We start from the raw sequence: 19,559 nt of genomic DNA, 5'->3' as shown, positions 1-19,559 counted from the left end.
CTTTGTTATATATATTTAACATGATTATGATTGAAAGTGTAGAATGAAGTTGGTGATGCAGATACCTCAGCATCTAATCACTCTCCAATGGAGCATTACTAGAAGTTTTAAGTTCCACAGTTGGCCATTCTGGATTCCTCTGAAAACTGAAAGCCTCATTGGCATTCTCAAGCTTCTCTCCATCGCCCCACAATGCATATGCAACCTCACCATGCACTGCATCATCCCCAACTTCCAACTCATCTTCCTTCAGCCTCAGTGGAACTAAGCTCTTAACAACCAAACACACTATGCTAGTTGTGCTCACATTCAGAAGTATCACAAACACAATGCCAAGAAGCTGAACCCCCATTTGCCTAAACCCTGCCTTAGGCCTCCCTGTCAATATGCCATAAGCTAGCCCTGTGTAGTGAACCGAGTCTTGTACCCCATAGAAGAGACGGCAAAGGTTAGGGTCAGCAAAGAAGCCAGCCAGAACGCCACCTAAGCAACCAGCCACTGCATGAGTGTGGAAAACTGCCATGGTATCATCCACCTGTTTCAGGATCCTAATCTCTTTGTGGAGGACCATCATTGTGTACCACGGGATGCTTCCTGACATAATTCCCATTATCATTGCTGCCCAACCTTGCACCACACCTAAACTCAAACAAATAAATCAACTTTCAGATTTCCTAACAAAGCCTTTTTACTCACAACACTAGAACCATATAATGGTATTTGTCAATTCAACCCTGTAATAAGGTTTGCACTTTCATAAAATGTGGTTAGTTAAGAAGGTTTGGTACCGGCAGCAGGAGTGATGCAAACCAAACCAGTGATCATGCCCTGAGTGGCACCAATCACCGAAGGTTTTCCAAAGAAGAGGATATCAAGGAAAAGCCAAGTCAACAAACTCATGGCCGTGCAGACGTGGGTGTTAAGAACAGCCAGAGATGCATCTATGCTGGCTGCGTATGGATCTCCGCCGTTGAATCCACTCCACCCCATCCATAGTAGGCCAGCTCCAGCCAGCATCAGAAGTATGTTGTTTGGAGGGAACCTCTCTCTATCCTTCACTGTCCTTGGCCCTACCTGCATAGTCTCTTATTAGAAAACTTATGCTACAAGCTATAGCTACGAGGGAGATGATGTATGAAAGATGAATTATTTATATATATACCCAATATGCTGCGATGAAACCAGCAACCCCAGAAGAAAGGTGAATAACAAAGCCACCGGAGTAATCAACGAGGCCCATTTTGAAGAGCCATCCTTCAGTGCTCCATATACTGAAGGCACAGATGGTGTAAGAGAAGGTAACCCAAAGTGGAACAAACAACATCCAGGCGTGGAAGTTCATTCTCCCGAGCAACGCCCCTGCGATGAGAATCAACGTGATGGCGGCAAAGACGACCTGAAAGTATACCATAGTGGCATTGGGAAAGTCCCCAGAAAAAGCTTTGCGCAGAAGGAATTGGCTGTCTAAGGCCACGTTTGGGCGTCCCAGAAACGGAAAAATCCTTTCACCGAAGGACATTTGGTAGCACCACCCCACCCAACAAACAAGAACCACCGCGAAAGCGTAGAGGGCCATGAACGCAGAGTTCAAAGCCCATTTCTTCTTGACTATGCTGCCGTAGAGGATGACCAGGCCCGGAACACTTTGCAGGCCCACCAGAGTGCCTGTCGTTAACTGCCACGTGTTGTCCCCCTTGTTCATCCACTCCGGGCTTCCTTCACCAGGCAACAGGTTGGACGGTAAATGATTCATTGTTTGTTTCTAAACACTTGTTTCTCTTCTATCTGTATATTCTCCTAATACCTAACTTTCTATCTATTCTGCTGTGTTCACATCACATGAGCTTTTTCAGACGTTCATTGTGACAACGGAGAATCCAACGCCTAATTTGTCTTAGCACTACCTCAATCTTTGTAATGATCGATGATGAGTTTTAACTATATAGGCAAAGGAAAAGCCATAATTTCTTACCACCAAGATTTATTTTTTCGTCATCAAAAGCCACTTAAAATTTGCCCAATTGTGTTCATAGAGAGAAAAATAATCAAGTTATTTTAAGGAGAATATACAAAATATATTCTTTATTTGTATTTTGTAATATAATTATTTTAACAAAAATGATATTTGACACCGTGATAATTAAAAAAAAAAACATTTTGTTCTTACTAGGAAGATGGGATCTAGAGAACTATTGAAGTCTTCTTCTCCTTCCTTCGGTCGGTCAGGTGACTGGGTGGTGAGCTGAGATTCTTCTCGTCCTCCTGCTTCTCCTTCGGCACTCGGCTTCGGCTGAACACCGGATGGTGGGGTACCTGCGAAGGCACTCCGACTCAGTAAAGCGGGTGGTCAGCTCTCAGGTAGGTGAACCGTAATAAATGACATACCTTACTCCTTGGAATGCGCGTTATTTATATTATTCTAATGGGCCTACCTTGTTGGGCCCGTTTATCGAGGTGGATACCGCTTAGGGTTGTATTACCTAATTCTTGATGATGGATTAGCTTCACTGATCATGATTTGAGCGATAATTGTAATAGACTTCGGCCATCAGTCAAGTTCCCATGGTGAGTGTCGACCACCGGCCAAATCCTTGTGGTCTCATCCGTCTCGGCCAAACCTTCTAAGGACGAGGCCAAGTGGATCGTCGGCCTCGTCCTCTCGGTCGAAGTTCTTAAGCCTCGGTCAGATTCTCCAAGTATCGGTCGGGTAGACTTGGCCTCGGGCAACCAGGTGGGTCTCGGCTTCGCCCATACCGGTACACATTCATTTCACAATCAATTGTAATAATATATATTGATATTTTAAATTAAAAAATATAATAAATATAATTAAAATACTAATTTATTGAGTTGTCTAGTTAGTGTAATTAAAATTTGGAGTGTAAAAATATAAGCACTTTTGTTTTAATAGTAACTCACATTTTAATTTTAAAAGAATAAAGTTTTGTTTTCACTTTCTATCTCTATGTAAAATTCAAAAACCAACAATTAATAAATTATACAATTAATTTCATACCAATATAATCTTAAACAACAATATCTTAATCTCACCGTACTAAATGGAACTCATCTTACAAAGTCAACAAAAAAATCCCTTATTTTACAAGCTAACAACACGAAAACCAATAGGTAACACTCACTACAATATATAAGATCATTCTCCAAATCTCACAATTAGTCATTCGAGAACAACTTAAAATCCCTTGTTTATGAAACAGACAACTTCTACATCTACAAATAATGTCTTCCAAAAGAAATTGTAAAGGTGTTTCAAATGAAATTCTATATACCTCTTTGTACCAAATCATTACTCATTTAACAGAATATAACACAAGAGACCATATTAAATTATTTTAAAAAAGTTAGAACCACAACAAATTAAAAATAGGAGAAGAAATTGATTTTTGGTCAAATATATAATTATGAAAAAGTAATATTAAACCAAAAAATAAAAGAATGAAAATATTAGTTTTAAAATATATTATGATAATTTTTCTTTCTTTCAATATACTATGATACTTAACATTACACTTTTTTAAAAATTTATTATATCACATTTTTTTTGTTACAATGCATTACTTATAAACTTTATTCACTATAAAAGGTTTTGTATTAGTTACATTTTGATTAATATTTTTATAACTCAAATTCTTAAATTTTACACTAAGTCAATATAATCCGATGGAGAAATTTTATAAAATTCAGATTTTAAAGGTAGGATTTATTCTGCAATATTTATAATTAGTGTTTTATAGTAGGTTACCAGGTATTGGATTATATATATTATTAAAATTAGATTAATTAGCTGTTAAACATCTACCCTACCTTAATTATTATGATATATTTGAAAAATATTTTTTTTCTGTTATCCAGAATCGTGCACTCAGTGACGGTTAAACAAGAAAACACAGAGAATCTTGCGTGCCGACATTAATATATATATATATATATATATATATATATATATATATTACTAAATACATAAATTTTTAGATAGAATATAAATTAATTTTTATAAATTATTTTAGAAATTTAATATCTGATAATAATAAAAATGAAAAAATGAAGAGAAGACAAAAGTAAGGACCTGTTTTTATTTTTTTTCTCTCCAAAATTAAAGTTATAGAATTGAAGGTATTTTTTGTGAATCTTTAAATTATATTTTTTAATTTAAGTTAATTTCTGTGTACTGTCCGAATATCCAAACTCTGGCATGTTGACACCATCTCAATGGAACACATAATCAAGACCTACTCTTAGTCATTTTATGGATAGGAATTCAATATAATTGTTATAAATAGACAAATATTACAAGGTAAAAAATTAATAAATAATTAATTGTGTATGTTTTATATTACCCTAAAATTAACTTTAACTTCATAGTATTATTGCAAGTATCAGAGACAGAAAATTCAACACAATGCGAAATCAAAGACTGAACCGAGGACACTAAAAAATATATATGATCTGAAAAGTTAGATTTTTTTTATCAACCAATATAAAATTTTAAAAACAATAAACTCAATGTTAATATCAAAAATATATTTTTAACTAAACATTTTTATTTAACAACTAGTATTTCTTTTACATTCTAATTAAGTTCTTCCCGTTTTTATTTAGAAACAATTATTCTATTTAGTAATTGTAAGTATTATCTATGACATTCTAATCAAAGTCTTTCTCAATCATTTACTTAGTTAGAAATGATTTTTTTTTTTTTTTTGTATTTAGTACTTCTTTTTACCATTTGCTTAGTACTTGACAGAGACAGTGAAGAAGTAATAAAGTATCTCACCGAAACATATCCATGGTTACTGAAGAGCATTAACTATTTCATTATTGGTTTTGGTGAGTCCTTAGGTGTAGCGCTTTCTTAATCATGTAAAATTTGGTGCAGGATTGGTTATGTGGTATTAGTAGTAGTGAGTGGTTAGAAATGAATCTGAGTTAATAGCACTGTTTTGTGTGAGCCACACCAAATTCAACCGCCACACTCTCCAATTAAGGTCATGCTTCCTCCTTTTGTTTCTTCCTCTTCCTTACCTGAGCCTAATTTCCCATTTTCTCTTTTCATTTTTTTTTTTCTGGATAACATCTCTGTTTCCATGCTAAACTAAAGTTTCTTTTCAATTGATCTTTTTGTGTGTAGAGTGGTTCAATGGCTTCCGTAATGCTCAGCGGAACTGAAAAGCTAGCTCTCAGAACCCTAACCGGAAACGGGTTGGGTTTCACGGCTTCGGATTTGCAGGGTAAGGCTTTTCCCAGAGTGAGTTTTGTTGCTACTAGAAGTGCTAGAATCCCCAATTCTAGGACTATGGTGGTGCCCAAGTGTAGTGTATCGGCTTCGAGGCCAACCTCGCAGCCCAGGTTCATTCAGCACAAGAAAGAGGCTTTTTGGTTCTATAGGTTTCTCTCTATTGTGTATGACCATGTGATTAACCCTGGCCATTGGACCGAGGACATGAGGGACGATGCCCTTGAACCCGCTGATCTCAGTTCCAGGAAAATGGTTGTTGTGGATGTTGGTGGTGGCACGGGTTTCACCACTCTGGGTATTGTCAAGCACGTGGATGCCAAAAATGTCACCATTCTTGACCAGTCACCCCACCAGCTCGCTAAGGCCAAGCAGAAGGAACCACTCAAGGAATGCAAAATCATCGAAGGGGATGCTGAGGATCTCCCCTTTCAAACCGATTATGCCGATAGATATGTATCTGCAGGAAGGTAAAACTCTGTTTTAATCTTTTCTTATACGATGATATTGTGTGATGACAAGTTTTCATTGCTGTGCTATAGTTGCATTGTCGTTATTGAAGAGTTCAATTTATTCAGTGACCTAGATTGGAAATTACTTTACATTTTGGTTATTTTATGTGTATATATGGATGTATACTGTGTTTGGTTCCACATCTCAGATAAGGTTTCTCATGTTTCGGATGTGATTTTAAGAAGCAAATAGTTATAGCTTCCACATTCCTAATGTGATTATTTACTTGTCAATGGATTTCCAGTAGTAGTTATCTGTAAAAGAGGTGATTAATGTTCTTTTGATTCTCAGTATTGAATATTGGCCGGATCCGCAGCGTGGCATCAAGGAAGCTTACAGAGTTTTGAAACTTGGAGGCAAGGCGTGTCTAATTGGTCCTGTGTACCCAACATTTTGGTTGTCGCGTTTCTTTGCAGATGTTTGGATGCTTTTCCCCAAGGAGGAAGAGTATATTGAGTGGTTTCAGAAGGCAGGGTTTGAGGATGTCCAACTAAAAAGGATTGGCCCAAAATGGTATCGCGGGGTTCGCCGTCATGGCTTGATTATGGGTTGTTCTGTGACCGGTGTTAAACCTGCATCTGGGGATTCTCCTTTGCAGGTATTTGTCTTCTCAGGTTCTCAATGTATATATTTGTTCTTCGTTTGCCCATTTTTTATTTGGGGATTTGTTAGTCATTTTAATTTGAATTGTCGGCAGGTTGTATGTGGTATTTTCTCTCTGCTAGATGATGTGCATATGTTTTTGTAATGATACTCCATTTTATGATTAACACCATATGAATGTTGTATCTTGAAACATTGAAGATACAAATTCAGTTCAAATCTCAATTTTCTGCCACTATGCACCATGAATATGTACTTAATTGATATTTGCTTAGGCTGAAGTGCACTTGTGCTTGAAGAGAAAGACAATCATTTACTGACAATAGATTATCAATAATTGTACAGAGTATGATGATTAAACTCACAAGGTGTAATTTACTGCTTACTTTCAGTTTTGATTTACATGCTTAGTTAGGTCAAGTTTCATACTTTCATTTCAACTTATAAAGGTTCTCAATCATTGAATAAGTTGAAGTTTAATAATACAATAGTTTCTGTTTAGAAAATTATTGTATAGAGGCAGACAAATGTTCTGGGTTTCTTCAACTGCATGTTATCTTTTATGTTCTTTGAGTGAATATTCTGAATACTTTGGTTTAGAGTCTGGATTTCCAGTAAAGGGCTAACCTACTTTTACCTTTCTTTGCCTATGCCAAACATTGTTTTCAAAATGTTTACATTATTGTCCCCTTGAATTTGCAAGATGGCAATATATTAGTATATTTCCATATCTTAGCTTAAGAAGAGGAATAAAATGTAAAATATGATGATTGACTTGGTTTCTACAATTTGCTGCAGCTTGGTCCGAAGGAAGAAGATGTTGAAAAGCCCGTCAATCCTTTCGTCTTCTTAATGCGCTTTGCTTTGGGTGCCTTGGCAGCTACATGGTTTGTGTTGGTTCCTATTTACATGTGGCTCAAAGATCAAATTGTTCCCAAAGGTCAGCCAATCTAAGTAAGAGATATTGGTGGTTAAACCTTGTGATACTTAGCAGTTTCTTGTTCAAAGTTTCATCCAAAGCACGTACAATTAAGAAACATGTATCAAACATCAATTAGTTTATTATGTAGTTGAGCTAAATTTTTCTGGGTGCTCTTGTAAGCTTTTGATAAGTTTGGGTGGCAGCATGTCATGTTGTTCTGTGCATCGGTAGTCTTGAGAGGTCAGTTATACCGTTATTGCTACGTACAATGACGTTAAATGCCATGTTTTTTTGGGGTTATCTTTATTTATTCCAACTGATTAATCTAAGATGCACCTTTATGTTAACTTTATGGAGGATAATATATTGAAGAAGGCAATGCTCTAATATAATCCGAGATCCTGATAATTTGGCATTAGTTATGCTGTCTCAGCTTTGAGTGAGGCAAAAGGTAGAAAACAAAACAGAGCAGGGTAATTCACCATTAGTGGAGGCCATGACTGATATAAACCTAACCTCGTACCTTTTTTGGTATGGGTAAACTTGATTCACTTTTTTTGAGAGTGAGAAGGAAGCAAGGAAGAGCTACGTACGCAAGTATGGGCCGAATATGTATGGGCCTGGCCTTATTTTACTGAAAATTTTAAACGGTTAAATATATTTTTTCTTCCTGAACTTTCGAGAGATTGGTTTTAGTCCTATAGTCAACTTTTTGTCAATTTCGTTACTGTAATTTTACATAATGATAATGGTCATTTATATGATTGTGTAATACAAACGAATGAATAAACTTTACCCACTGGTCTGTTCAAGTAATAAATATGATAGATGTGTCTTTAAACCAATAATACAACTAAATAAAAACAAGGATATGTTGGTTGTCCGGTTATAGTGCATTAATATGACACAACAACCACACTATTCAACAAAAGAAAATTTACAATGTCACATTAACTATCTTCCAAACTAAAAAAACTACAACTAAATATCTTCATTTCCAACCAACTTTCGCATACCCTCTAGTTTGCAACCCCATTCCCATTTGTTTCCTTCTCCTTAATTGGTGTAGTTAGACTCACTTAGGACAATAAAATAGGGGCACATTTAGATTTAGATATCTCTTCTTCACAACAATGTCTTCATATGAGGTTAAATTCTTTTTCCTCTTTTATTTACTAGTGTGTCTAAGTTGAATTTGTTTATTATTGACTGAGTAGATCTGATTTTCTTCATCAAAGTTACTAAGGGTGTGTTTGTTTCCATGAGGGAGGAGGGAGGGGATATTTTTTGTGTTTGTTTCAAGGGTTTTGAGGGTAGGGGAGTGGATGGGGGAGAGGGTGGATGATTTTTTTCACTCTTCACAAAATGAAGAGATTTGGAGGGTTTGACGTGGATTATTATATTTTTACCAAAATATCCTTTTGCATTCATTTTATTACAATATATAAAATTAAATATTATATACATTTATTTATTATTTATAATTTTAAAAATATTTAATTATACTATTAATAACAACATATAATTATAAATAATAAAAATAAAAAATAAAAAAATTATAATAACAACAATATATATAGTTACATAAAGTAACAAATGAATATAATAATAAATATTATTTTCATAAATTTTAATGTATTTAATAAATTTATTTCAATTTAACACAAAAATATTTTCATTATACTTTTTAATTTTTTATTAAAAAATATAAATAATTATGAATATTATATATTATATTTAATTAATTCAAACCTAAAAAAAATCATAATTCATTATTCAAATATTTTTTAATAACAAGGATAAATTTGTAAATTTACAATAAACCATCATCACAAATCCACTCTATCATTTCAATCCAAACAACCTCACATATCCTCACACATCCTCTCTAATCCTCACAAATCCACATTTTTCCCTCTTCACAAATCCCCTCCTCAATCCAAACAGAGCCTAATAGTTGAGTATATTTAGTTTATTTTTTTATGTTATTTGAACTATTATTATGATTGTTAAAGAATATTTGAATCGAACCAAATTGATATTGAATAAAGTTGAATTGTATAAAAAAATTGAATTGTTTTTTAAAAAAATTGCCCTTAATTGTTATATTAGTTTTAAAAAACTCAATTGTTCTCGAATAGGTTGCTTGAATTTAAGTGAACAATAACTTATTACTTGGAAATGTGAGACTTATATGTGCATGCTTTTTGGTAGGATTAACAAAGGTATTTCTATAACCTTTGACATTGCAACCATATTGATTACATTTACTATATTTTATGAATGCATTATTTATAGTAAGCTTGTAGTGATTGACATCTTCACCTTCTCAATTTTCTAAACCTTTTATGTAGGGATGGCAAAGCGGGGTGGACCATGCGAACCGGTCCGCGGTCCGCTGGTAAAAAACGCGAGGCGGACTGACTTTTTCAACCCGCTAACCCGCATTAGCTCGCGGCCCACGCGGGCCAGCAGCGGGACGGGCTGGCCCGCTAACCCGCAAGAAAAAAAAATTGTCATTGTTTTAATGTGTGCAAATGACGAGGAAGATTATAATTATGAAAAAAATGATGAAAATTCTTCTAAGGCGGCATCCAATGTTATTGAAATGGAAGAATGTCAATAATGTTTATGTTTAATGTTTTTGAATTAATGTTTATGTTTATGTTTATGTTTAATGTTTTTGAATTAATGTTTATGTTTAATGTTTTGGAATTAGGTATTTTTAATGTTTTGGAAGTGGAAGAATAGTGATATTTGATATTTATCTTAATGTTTAATTTTTTTTATGTTTGACTATGTTTGAAAAGGAAGAAAAAAAAAATTAGGTTTGATAGTAAAAAATATATAGGTTTAATTTGACAATTTTTTAAGAACAAAATGTAAAAAAAAAAATTTAATTAAAAAAAAAAAGAATGCGGGCTGGCCCGCGGGCTAGCTCTTATGCGGGGCGGGTCAGGAATTCTAGCCCGCAATAACTTTCCGGGGCGGGCCAACTCAACCCACATTTTTGGAGGCCAAGCGCAGGGCGGGTCAATGTGGGGCGGGCTGGCCCGCTTTGCCACCTCTACTTTTATGAAGTGTCTAAAAGGTCACTTGAATAGTATTTTAGAGATTAAAAGATTATTTATAACTATTTCTATTATTAATAAAGATTTATAAAATAGTTTCTAAATTGACATCTAAATTCACAATCAAGATTTTAGCTACTAATATTTTAGATTCTAAATTATTCTTTAAAAGATTAATAAATACTAATTTAAAATATAAAGTAGTTAATAACTAAAATCTTGGTAACTAATGGTTAAATACTAATTTAAAAATATCTTATAATTTTTTATTGATAATAAAAACTAATTTAAATACTAATAATTTTTTTAATTTATAAAATTATTTCTAATTTAATCAAATAGTAACTAATTATTTTACTCTAAAATTAATTTTTATTTAATAATTTTTTTTTAGTGACTTAGAGATTCAGCATATTCCATAATGATAAATACATGGATAAGGAGGATTTAAATAATCTTAAATAAATAAATATTTTATAGTAGAGTATTTTGATTGTAAATTTTATAAATTAGAAATTTACTTTCATGCCTAAAACAAATGCAACTACTAATTTTGTGTTTTGGTCTATTAAGCCTAACAAGTTTGGGGGTGTAAATTTTAGAGGCCTAGGAAGAAAGGAGCATAAAAAAAAAAGCCATCTAATCCCAAGAAAAGCCATTCAAAATATTGACCAAATAAAAATAGAAGTCAAAGCAAAGTCCAGAGGAAAAAGAAAGGCAAGGCAAGTTAGATTTTCCTTACATAACATACTTATCCACACATAATTGTTTCAAATCTTTGTCCATCATTTCATTCTTAGGTTTCCACCAGATCTTCACTCCCCAATTTCTTCACTTCCCTAATGCAACATAGGAAAAATTATAAACTTTCTCATGTGATGAAAATTGACAAAAAACACCATTTTCAACAATCAGATCATTCACCCATATAGTGAACAAAACATCATTAATCAAATGGTTAATCCCCAATAATCTCAAATAGATGAATTCCTAATAATCCCAAATAGATAAATCCCCAAATATAGAAAAACCCTCAAACAATGAAACTAAACATTTATTATTGTGTAAATATTTTTAACCAAAATCAATTCAAAACTTAAAAGACTAACCCTATTGAATATTAACGAGTTCTCCATCAAATGCATAAAACACAAATGCATTTATGCAGAATACACTAACTATGTAACTCTCTATAGTCTTTGCATGAAAAGAAGAAGAGAACCAAAGTGCGAACAAAAGAAGAGAAGAGATTTAGCACAAACACAAAAGACATTTTCTTTCATAGGTTATTCACTCTTTATACTTATTTGGAGTGGGGTGAAAAGAGAAAGATAAGAGAGTAAAATTTCATAGGTTATTCACTCTTTATACTTATTTGGAGTGGGATGAAAAGAGAAAGATAAGAGAGTAAAATGTAAGATTGTTAGGATTGAAGGAGGTGAAAATTAGTTAGTTAAAAGTTTATAATAAATATGATTGATGAGAAAAAAAAAATGACATTATATAAAGAATTATTAAAATGCCATTAGATGTATTTTATTAAGAATGGATATAAAATATATTTGAATAATAAATACTTACGAAGGAATCACTTTATGTAATGCAAAAATATATTAAAAAATATTTTTAAAATTTTAAATATATATATATATATAAAGAATTGGACATGAGGTTAAGTTTTTTCTTCATACAAAATATGAAAACATAAAAGTCTGTTGAAAAATGTGTAATATTTTAAATTTAGTTTAATAAAAAAAATGTTTTTATATAATTATTTCAATTTTGTTAGGTTTATGGTGTGTTTGTTTACCAATTGTGAAAACTTAATGGTTTTTAAGCAAATGAATGATTAAAGAAATTTGCAAACATTACAAGACATTCCTCACATACTTTAACATTCATATATGATAAAAAAAATTAAAAAAAAAAATAATTATTTCAAGAATTATTTGGTCACTTAAATTTAATTATTTAAAGTCACATATAATCGATTTTGGTAGTATACATAATATAGTATTATGTGATTAGATATAATCAATTATATAAATTATTATAATATATTATGCGATTAAATATAATCAATTATATATATTAACATAATCAATTATATAAATTATTATAATTGATTATGGTTTTAAAGGTTTAATATTTAGAAATTAGAATTTAAAATTTAGGTTGTACAACACAGTAACTATAATATACACTCCGTAATTATAATATACACTCATACCATAACTAAAATAAAATTATTTCGAAAAAGTTTACGTTGTTTTACTTAGAAGTGGTATAAAATTCAATCAAAATATTGACAACTTTAATGTACAAAAGTTGCAAGTACACCAAATTTGAACTACCAATGCAAAGGTGTAAAACTGCTCTTGTCACCTCTTTTTCTCCCATTTTTATTGCATAACAAAAGGGACAACTAACCTAATTCAGTAAATTCAAACGTGAATAATAAAATCTTGTTCCATGCATATTAAATGATAAAATCCAAACAAAATATTAATCAAAATTAAAAAATTAAATAATATTTTTTACTCAACTAAAAATATAATAATATCCTATTTGTATATTCAAGGTAGAATAATGTTAATTATATAAATAAAAATTAATGTCATCAAAACATACTCAAGATGGAACAATATTAATTAAATAAATAAAATTAATGTCATTAGCGAATATGACTATTATCGTTGTTAAATTAATAAAATGTTTACTATGAGAACTAAAATTAAAATTTATGAAAAGTTTATAAAAAAAACATATTTAACCTTTTTTCTGAAATGCGTAAAATCTTAATACTTGAAAAATCTACTTTTTGGAAAGATGTACTAATAGTATGAAAATTAAATTTTGAAAGGTTTTTCTTTCTACTAAAAGTATTGAAGTTTTGCACTTCTTCAAAAATTAAATTCAATCAGTAGGTAAAGTTCTAATTTTTTTGGTAATTAAATTTCAGAATTATTATTATAACGACACGTGTCCATAAACTTGACAACCACAAAAGACAAAATGTATGCCAAATTTGAACCTTCTGCAACTACAAAAAATCCATGCGCTTTTATGATCTTACGAGAACAACTTCCCTAATTCTTCGTACATTAAATTAATTTCCAGACTTATTTAAATGTTTTATATATCCAGAATTAATTTTTTAGAAAGAGGAATCCAACTGTATATAGAAATGTTGTTATTAAATTTGTCAAGAAAAGAAAGTATATCCTTAAAAAGAAAAAAAAAACGTGCAAAATGAAGTGGCCTTTTTTATTATTATTTTTTTTTTTTATCGGCAAATAATAACTTTTGGAAAAAAGTAATTCAGTCACTAATTAATGTAAAAAAAGCACTGTAAACCTGACAATTTGTAATTGTAATGAATTTGAAATAAATAAATAATATTATTTAAAATTTAATATATTATGTACCGATTGGTACCAGACGAGTCATTTATGAGTCATAATCATGTATCAGATTATGTATATGATATTTTCGAAAAATCAACCAAATACTGATTAATTGAACGATATTAAAAATATTGTTCAAATATACCTATGTACACATATACTCATATACCAATATACATTCTTATAAGTCAGCTTATAAGTTAGGGATTACGCTACACATCAGTGAACAACTGATATTCAGCCCATCACAACAAGGACCCATGTCTGAACACTATAAATAAACTCTTTACAGATGTGTAAGGTACGTTTTAATCAGTTTTACAAATATACACTCTTTATACATAGTACTTACTTTATCGTCGGAGTACCTTTTTCAGGCCTACTACAATCAAGTGCTAACAATCGAAAGAGAAAACTTGAAGGAAGGAACGAGACAATCGACACGTCAACAGTTGTACGATAAATTCCAAGTAGTATCTATACTCACTTTTTCTAGTAAATAATATATTAGACTCACTTTTTCTAGTAGATAATATATTAACCTGCATTAAATAAAATAATGATATAATCATTACTTTATAGAAGTATAAACAAATATTAAAAAAAAAAGCAATTATGTTTGATGTAAACAAGAGAAGAGAATGGAGAAAGTGTGAATAAGAATAGTAGGTATAATATTCAAGAAAATGGCTCCTATTCCAAGTTACAAAATTAACAACTTTAGTAGCTTTAGCCTTATAAAGAAATACGTGTTTATACTAAGGTTTTCAAAGGCAAGTTGATTATTAATTGGTGAAAGTAGTTGTATTTCGTACTTCGATATAAATGAACACAATGTTTTTGATAAAAAAAAGTTCAAGTCCTACAAGGCTTTTTCTTCTTCCATTTGTATATTCATCTAGCCTCTAAAAAGTGTAAAATCATAATTTATTATTTTTTATCATATTTTATTTTATGACAATGATAATTAATAACTACTTAAGAAAAATTGCTTTCAAATTGCAAACATCATCCTTAAAGCAAATTGTATTTTCAAAGTTTCATGTGAGAATATATAAAAAAAAAGTGTTAAAAAGAGAAAAATCATGTATGTCCAACCGATAAGAGTTAATAAATGGTTTTTAATTTTAAAATAAATTATAACAAACATAGGGTAAAGTAGTAATAAAACAAATAATTACAAATACAAACATTTATAGTGTTTGAATTCTAATAATGTTACTTTGAATATGATATAAATTAAGTTGAAAGTAAAATATCTAAATTGTGTAAACTCAAAGTTCCTAGAAGTGTTAATCATTAACCGACAATGTAAATAATAACCTAATTAAAAAATAATAATAATTTATAATAATAACTTAAAATTATGATGCATTGATGATAAAACCAATAAATAAATTAAACAAAATATTTTAAATTTTCTTATTACTCTTGTCTATATTCTTAATGTAAATAATACTATCAATTTATCCTTTAATTATTTTTAGGAGATTGTTGAAAAAAAATATAAAAATAAAATAAACTATTGTTAAGAGTAATTGAAAGGAGGAATTTTATAAATTGATTCATTTATTGACAAAGGTTGACCCAGAGATGTTGATTAATTAGAAGGTACTTAAATTCCCAACCGTACTTGCAAGTGTGCAAATATGATTCCTTCTGTAGGGGGGAGTTGGAACAGGAAAGAAAGAAAGAAAAACGCATTGAAAAATTCATACATTCAAGAGTCCTTTTCTATCATCGTTCTCGAAGAATTCCAGCATTTTGAATTCCGAGTTGTGTTTGAGCGAACGTGTTTTTGACTATTTCAATCCAAAAATAAATAAAATATGGCGCACAACATATCTATAAAACCAAAATGAACATGGAACATTATTGTAAGACAAATAGTATTGCATGTTCTTCCACCACCCTCCACTGCCAATAACCAATAAGCAAATTCACAGTACTCTTACAATTTTCTGGTTAGTTTCCACTGCAGTTGATCCTACCCTGCTGCAGAAAAATAATGGCAAATGCATGGACAGAAGATCAAATAGCTATATTCCACGAAGCCTTTGATGTTGTTGACAAAGATTCCGACGGTGTGGTCTTTTGCATCATTAACCTATTTATATGTGTCGGTTCTAACATAAAAAGCATTTTTAGTTAACTTTGGTTGCCAATGTTTGTGATCGTGTCTAGGTTTCATTACTGTGGAAGAACTTATATCCATTGTTCAGTCATTAGATGGGAACACGCCAAAGGAAGAAGTTCAAGAAAAGATTAGTAAAGTCGATATCGATGGAAAAGGAAGTGTAAATTTTGAAGAGTTCTTGAATGTTATCGGAATGACAATGAAGGTAAACCTTGAGAAAAGTAGGGTTCTTAAATATCTAAGAGTGGTGAAAATCTTTCTTTATGGATAATTGTGTGCTTTAAGTAAAGATCATGAAACATTTTAATTTTCCTTTTGTTAGGAAAATCTGACTGAGGAGCTAAAAGACGCGTTCAAAGTATTTGACAGGGATAATGATGGGTACATATCAGCTACAGAGGTAAACACACACATATATATATAGCATGGCATGCGACTCAATCTGCATTTCTTGCAATGACATGTTTTTTTTTTACAGTTGAGACATGTGATGATGAAATTGGGAGAGAGGCTAACAGAAGAAGAAGTTGAACAAATGATTAGAGAAGCAGATTTGGATGGGGATGGTCGAGTTAGCTATGAAGAATTTGCAAGGTTTATGTCATTAAATTGATCCATCTCATTTGAATTTGGAAGTCTCTGAGGACAAAATGACACCGTTGACTTTTCTTTTGACCATTCTATGTTCTTTTGTATTAATTATGACACAATTAATGCCATCCAAATGTTGATCCTCTCCCTCTTTCAAAACCTTGACTCCTTCATCTAATTACCACGTGTCTTATGTACTATATTTCTCAAATGTCAAAACAAAATATAATGCACGTGTAAGTTTTTGTACTCACAAATTAGGTGAAGAGTTAACTAGTAAAATCACATGTTAAACAAAAGATAATGAGAATGTAAAATATAAAATTAATGTCATGCCATTTCCTTCGTTGTCTTTGTAGGAATTACTATGAACCCAGTTCTAGCTGATATCATGTTTCGAATTAATCACTTTTCCATTATAATTGGAGGATAATTTTAGTGATTGTTAATTGCATTTTTTATAACATGTAAAGTGAAGTATTTGTTACTTAATGATGACCATGTTTTATCAGGAAATCAATAAAAGAAAATTGTGCAATGTAAACCACTTGTGTCCAGAAAGAAAGACACAGCATTGGGCGAAATTAGTTACTATTCAATTTCAGTTGTTGTGATGAAAAAGCTGAAGGTTCTACTTTTTCGTCACTGCTCACATCACCCGAAATGTTGTTATGTGACGCGTTCTGAGAGAGTTCTTTATTCAAATTTCTTTAACTACAAATTGTGATTTTTGTTTAAAGTGCTTGTTAAATTAATATATTAATGAACAATATATAAAAATTGGGATAACTCAAAATATATACATGATTGTCAAAATAATAGATACAACATATTATTATCTAAAACTTGTTTATGTTATCCGCAAGCGTATTTTTCATAAATGTTAAAACAACTTAGAATTTGGAACAAAATACATTCAAAAAATCCAACATGAACATTTCCTAAAGTAGACTTCACGTTGAATATCATAAAAGTCACCAGCGATACTTCAACTTCGCAATGTTTCCCTTTTAACTAAACTTGTATTCAACGTAGTTGTTAAATCTATAAACACGCATAGAAAAAACTACTTAATAAACAATACAATTCGGAAATTTCCCCATAATCTCTTTCTATGCATTCACTACGCATCGTGGAACTTACGGAACTTGCATCATTATCTATTTATAGCTTTAACGCTACACCCCATATACTTTGGATCCTACAAAATATTTCGAATATATGGAGCATTTCATATTCATAATACGGAAAAAAATGAACATCAATCGGCTGGCTTTACATCATCCACATTAGCATCTACATCATCCAGATGTTTACAGACATATGCCATAGCATGTATACCATCGTCATAAGTTATTACACCACTTGAATATGCATCAGCATCGCCATATGCAAATCATCTTGATGGACATCATAATCCATCAGATAATTCATATAACCATCAGAAATAGACATCAACCAAATCTAGATTATCATCTGCAACAACATGTCCCTCGTTTGCTTACCTATTTTGAGGGTCTATGATGTTTCTACGTTGTGGATATTTATGAATTGCATGATATTTATGAAATCTGTGACATACGTGAGTAAACAACACATCTCACCAAATATCTAAGTCGAAACTCGTAAACAAAAAACCAGGAATTACCCTATATAATCCTGTGCTTTGACACTAACCTTATTTGCACAGGGTGATTCAATAGTGTTTAGAGGTACCTTTACATTAATAGTCACACATCATAAATAATACTCATTGCAGAACCAATGCTAAAATGATTTCAGAATCAATTTCTCGAGAGGTAACTAAATAAATTGCATTCTGAAGATTAACATTCAAGAAACGGAAAAGCTGGGTTTAAGACTGTAAATCCTACTTAGAACAGTCAAATCTTAAAAAATGTTAAGAGTTACGCCTTTCATATAAGAATTTGAAACTTAGTCTCACAAGTGGAGAACACGATCTTAAAATGTACGAACTAATAATGCCAAACAATAAATATTTGTAGAAATATAGCCACTAAAACACAGAAAATTGAAATTGCGCAGATTCTGTTAGTAGCCATATTTGTTGACAGACTCTCCATTGAAACGTGTATTTCTAAAAACCGCACCGACAAAATTACAGCATACAGAAAGATCGGAAAGCTGTTAATGCCATGCATGGTTCAGATAATTTATCTTGTGGTATAGTTGCAGCATCAAGACTGAACAGTCATGTAACATCTAACAATAATGGCGTTTCAATATTTGTCTGTAGTAAGCTTTTAAACAGGGTGTGGTTATTAAAAAGGTTAGGAATGTACCAACTGATAATAGAACGAATAAATTCGAAAGTCCACATACGAAACTACCAAGTAGAAATGTTCAGGGATATCATTTAAAAAGTTCAACGCAGTTACAAAAAGAGCAACATCAACCATGCGGGAAGATTGGGATATGCTTCTCAAATCACCATTTTTTTTTATTCTTATTAAAGATTTGCAATATATTTTTTTATCAGCAGATTTGCAATATATGCTTTTCCAAAATCACCATTTTTTAATATTTTGTGAAGATTTGCAATATCCACAGATATTAATGGCATTCAAATCTTACGAAGCATGCACTGCGTTTTCTAGTCACCTAAATGCACGAACGATTTCCCTAATCAGGAAATAACTGAGGTAAAGTCAAATCGTTATGTCGCTAATAAATTCCCAAAAGTTTATTTATTTATTTTCTAAAGATGAATGAAACATTTACTAGTATCTTTGTTCTGAAAAAAACATTTCCAGATCCCCAGCTACAAGTTCTTTATTCTGAAACAAAGAATATTTAACTTGTGGCTGGAACCCTAATGCCACCACCCAGAGACGTCCAACAAATTGCAAAGTAAAAAGAAGTGAAGGGGAGTAAAAGAATACACCACAGTAGCTAACACCGGTAAATGAAATGGTATACATAAATTTATACTCACCTTCATCCCTTCAAGTAGTTTTGTGTGTTTGATTGTTAAGAGCGTAGTGGTCTCCAAATAGGAAGGAGTGAGGCTAGCACAGCATGACCTAGTAAGGGTTAGCAC

At 31.5% G+C, this 19,559-nt stretch overlaps 3 protein-coding genes across 3 annotated transcripts; 2 read left to right on the top strand and 1 right to left on the bottom strand.

Annotated features, from left to right (window-relative positions):
* LOC137829379 (ammonium transporter 2 member 5) lies at positions 1-1,770 on the bottom strand. The gene is made up of 3 exons (XM_068636185.2): positions 1,163-1,770; positions 789-1,074; positions 1-639 (listed from the first exon to the last, which is right to left on the bottom strand). The coding sequence occupies exons 1-3, from the start codon at positions 1,751-1,753 to the stop codon at positions 74-76; spliced, it is 1,443 nt and encodes a 480-aa protein (XP_068492286.2). The 5' UTR covers positions 1,754-1,770; the 3' UTR covers positions 1-73.
* A 2,990-nt stretch (positions 1,771-4,760) lies between these two features.
* APG1 (S-adenosyl-L-methionine-dependent methyltransferases superfamily protein) lies at positions 4,761-7,592 on the top strand. Its single transcript, XM_068636666.2, has 4 exons — positions 4,761-5,006; positions 5,150-5,724; positions 6,059-6,365; positions 7,169-7,592. Exons 2-4 carry the CDS (start codon positions 5,159-5,161, stop codon positions 7,322-7,324), a joined length of 1,029 nt encoding a protein of 342 aa, XP_068492767.1. The 5' UTR covers positions 4,761-5,006; positions 5,150-5,158; the 3' UTR covers positions 7,325-7,592.
* An 8,085-nt stretch (positions 7,593-15,677) lies between these two features.
* LOC137828568 (uncharacterized) lies at positions 15,678-16,705 on the top strand. The gene is made up of 4 exons (XM_068635188.2): positions 15,678-15,854; positions 15,955-16,112; positions 16,230-16,307; positions 16,386-16,705. The coding sequence occupies exons 1-4, from the start codon at positions 15,779-15,781 to the stop codon at positions 16,518-16,520; spliced, it is 447 nt and encodes a 148-aa protein (XP_068491289.1). The 5' UTR covers positions 15,678-15,778; the 3' UTR covers positions 16,521-16,705.
* Positions 16,706-19,559: the final 2,854 nt, after the last annotated feature.

This window comes from Phaseolus vulgaris, chromosome 7, assembly GCF_051622355.1.
Source record: "Phaseolus vulgaris cultivar YP4 chromosome 7, ASM5162235v1, whole genome shotgun sequence".
In the NCBI taxonomy this organism is placed as follows: domain Eukaryota; kingdom Viridiplantae; phylum Streptophyta; class Magnoliopsida; order Fabales; family Fabaceae; genus Phaseolus; species Phaseolus vulgaris.
This window is presented reverse-complemented; position numbering and strand designations above follow the sequence as displayed.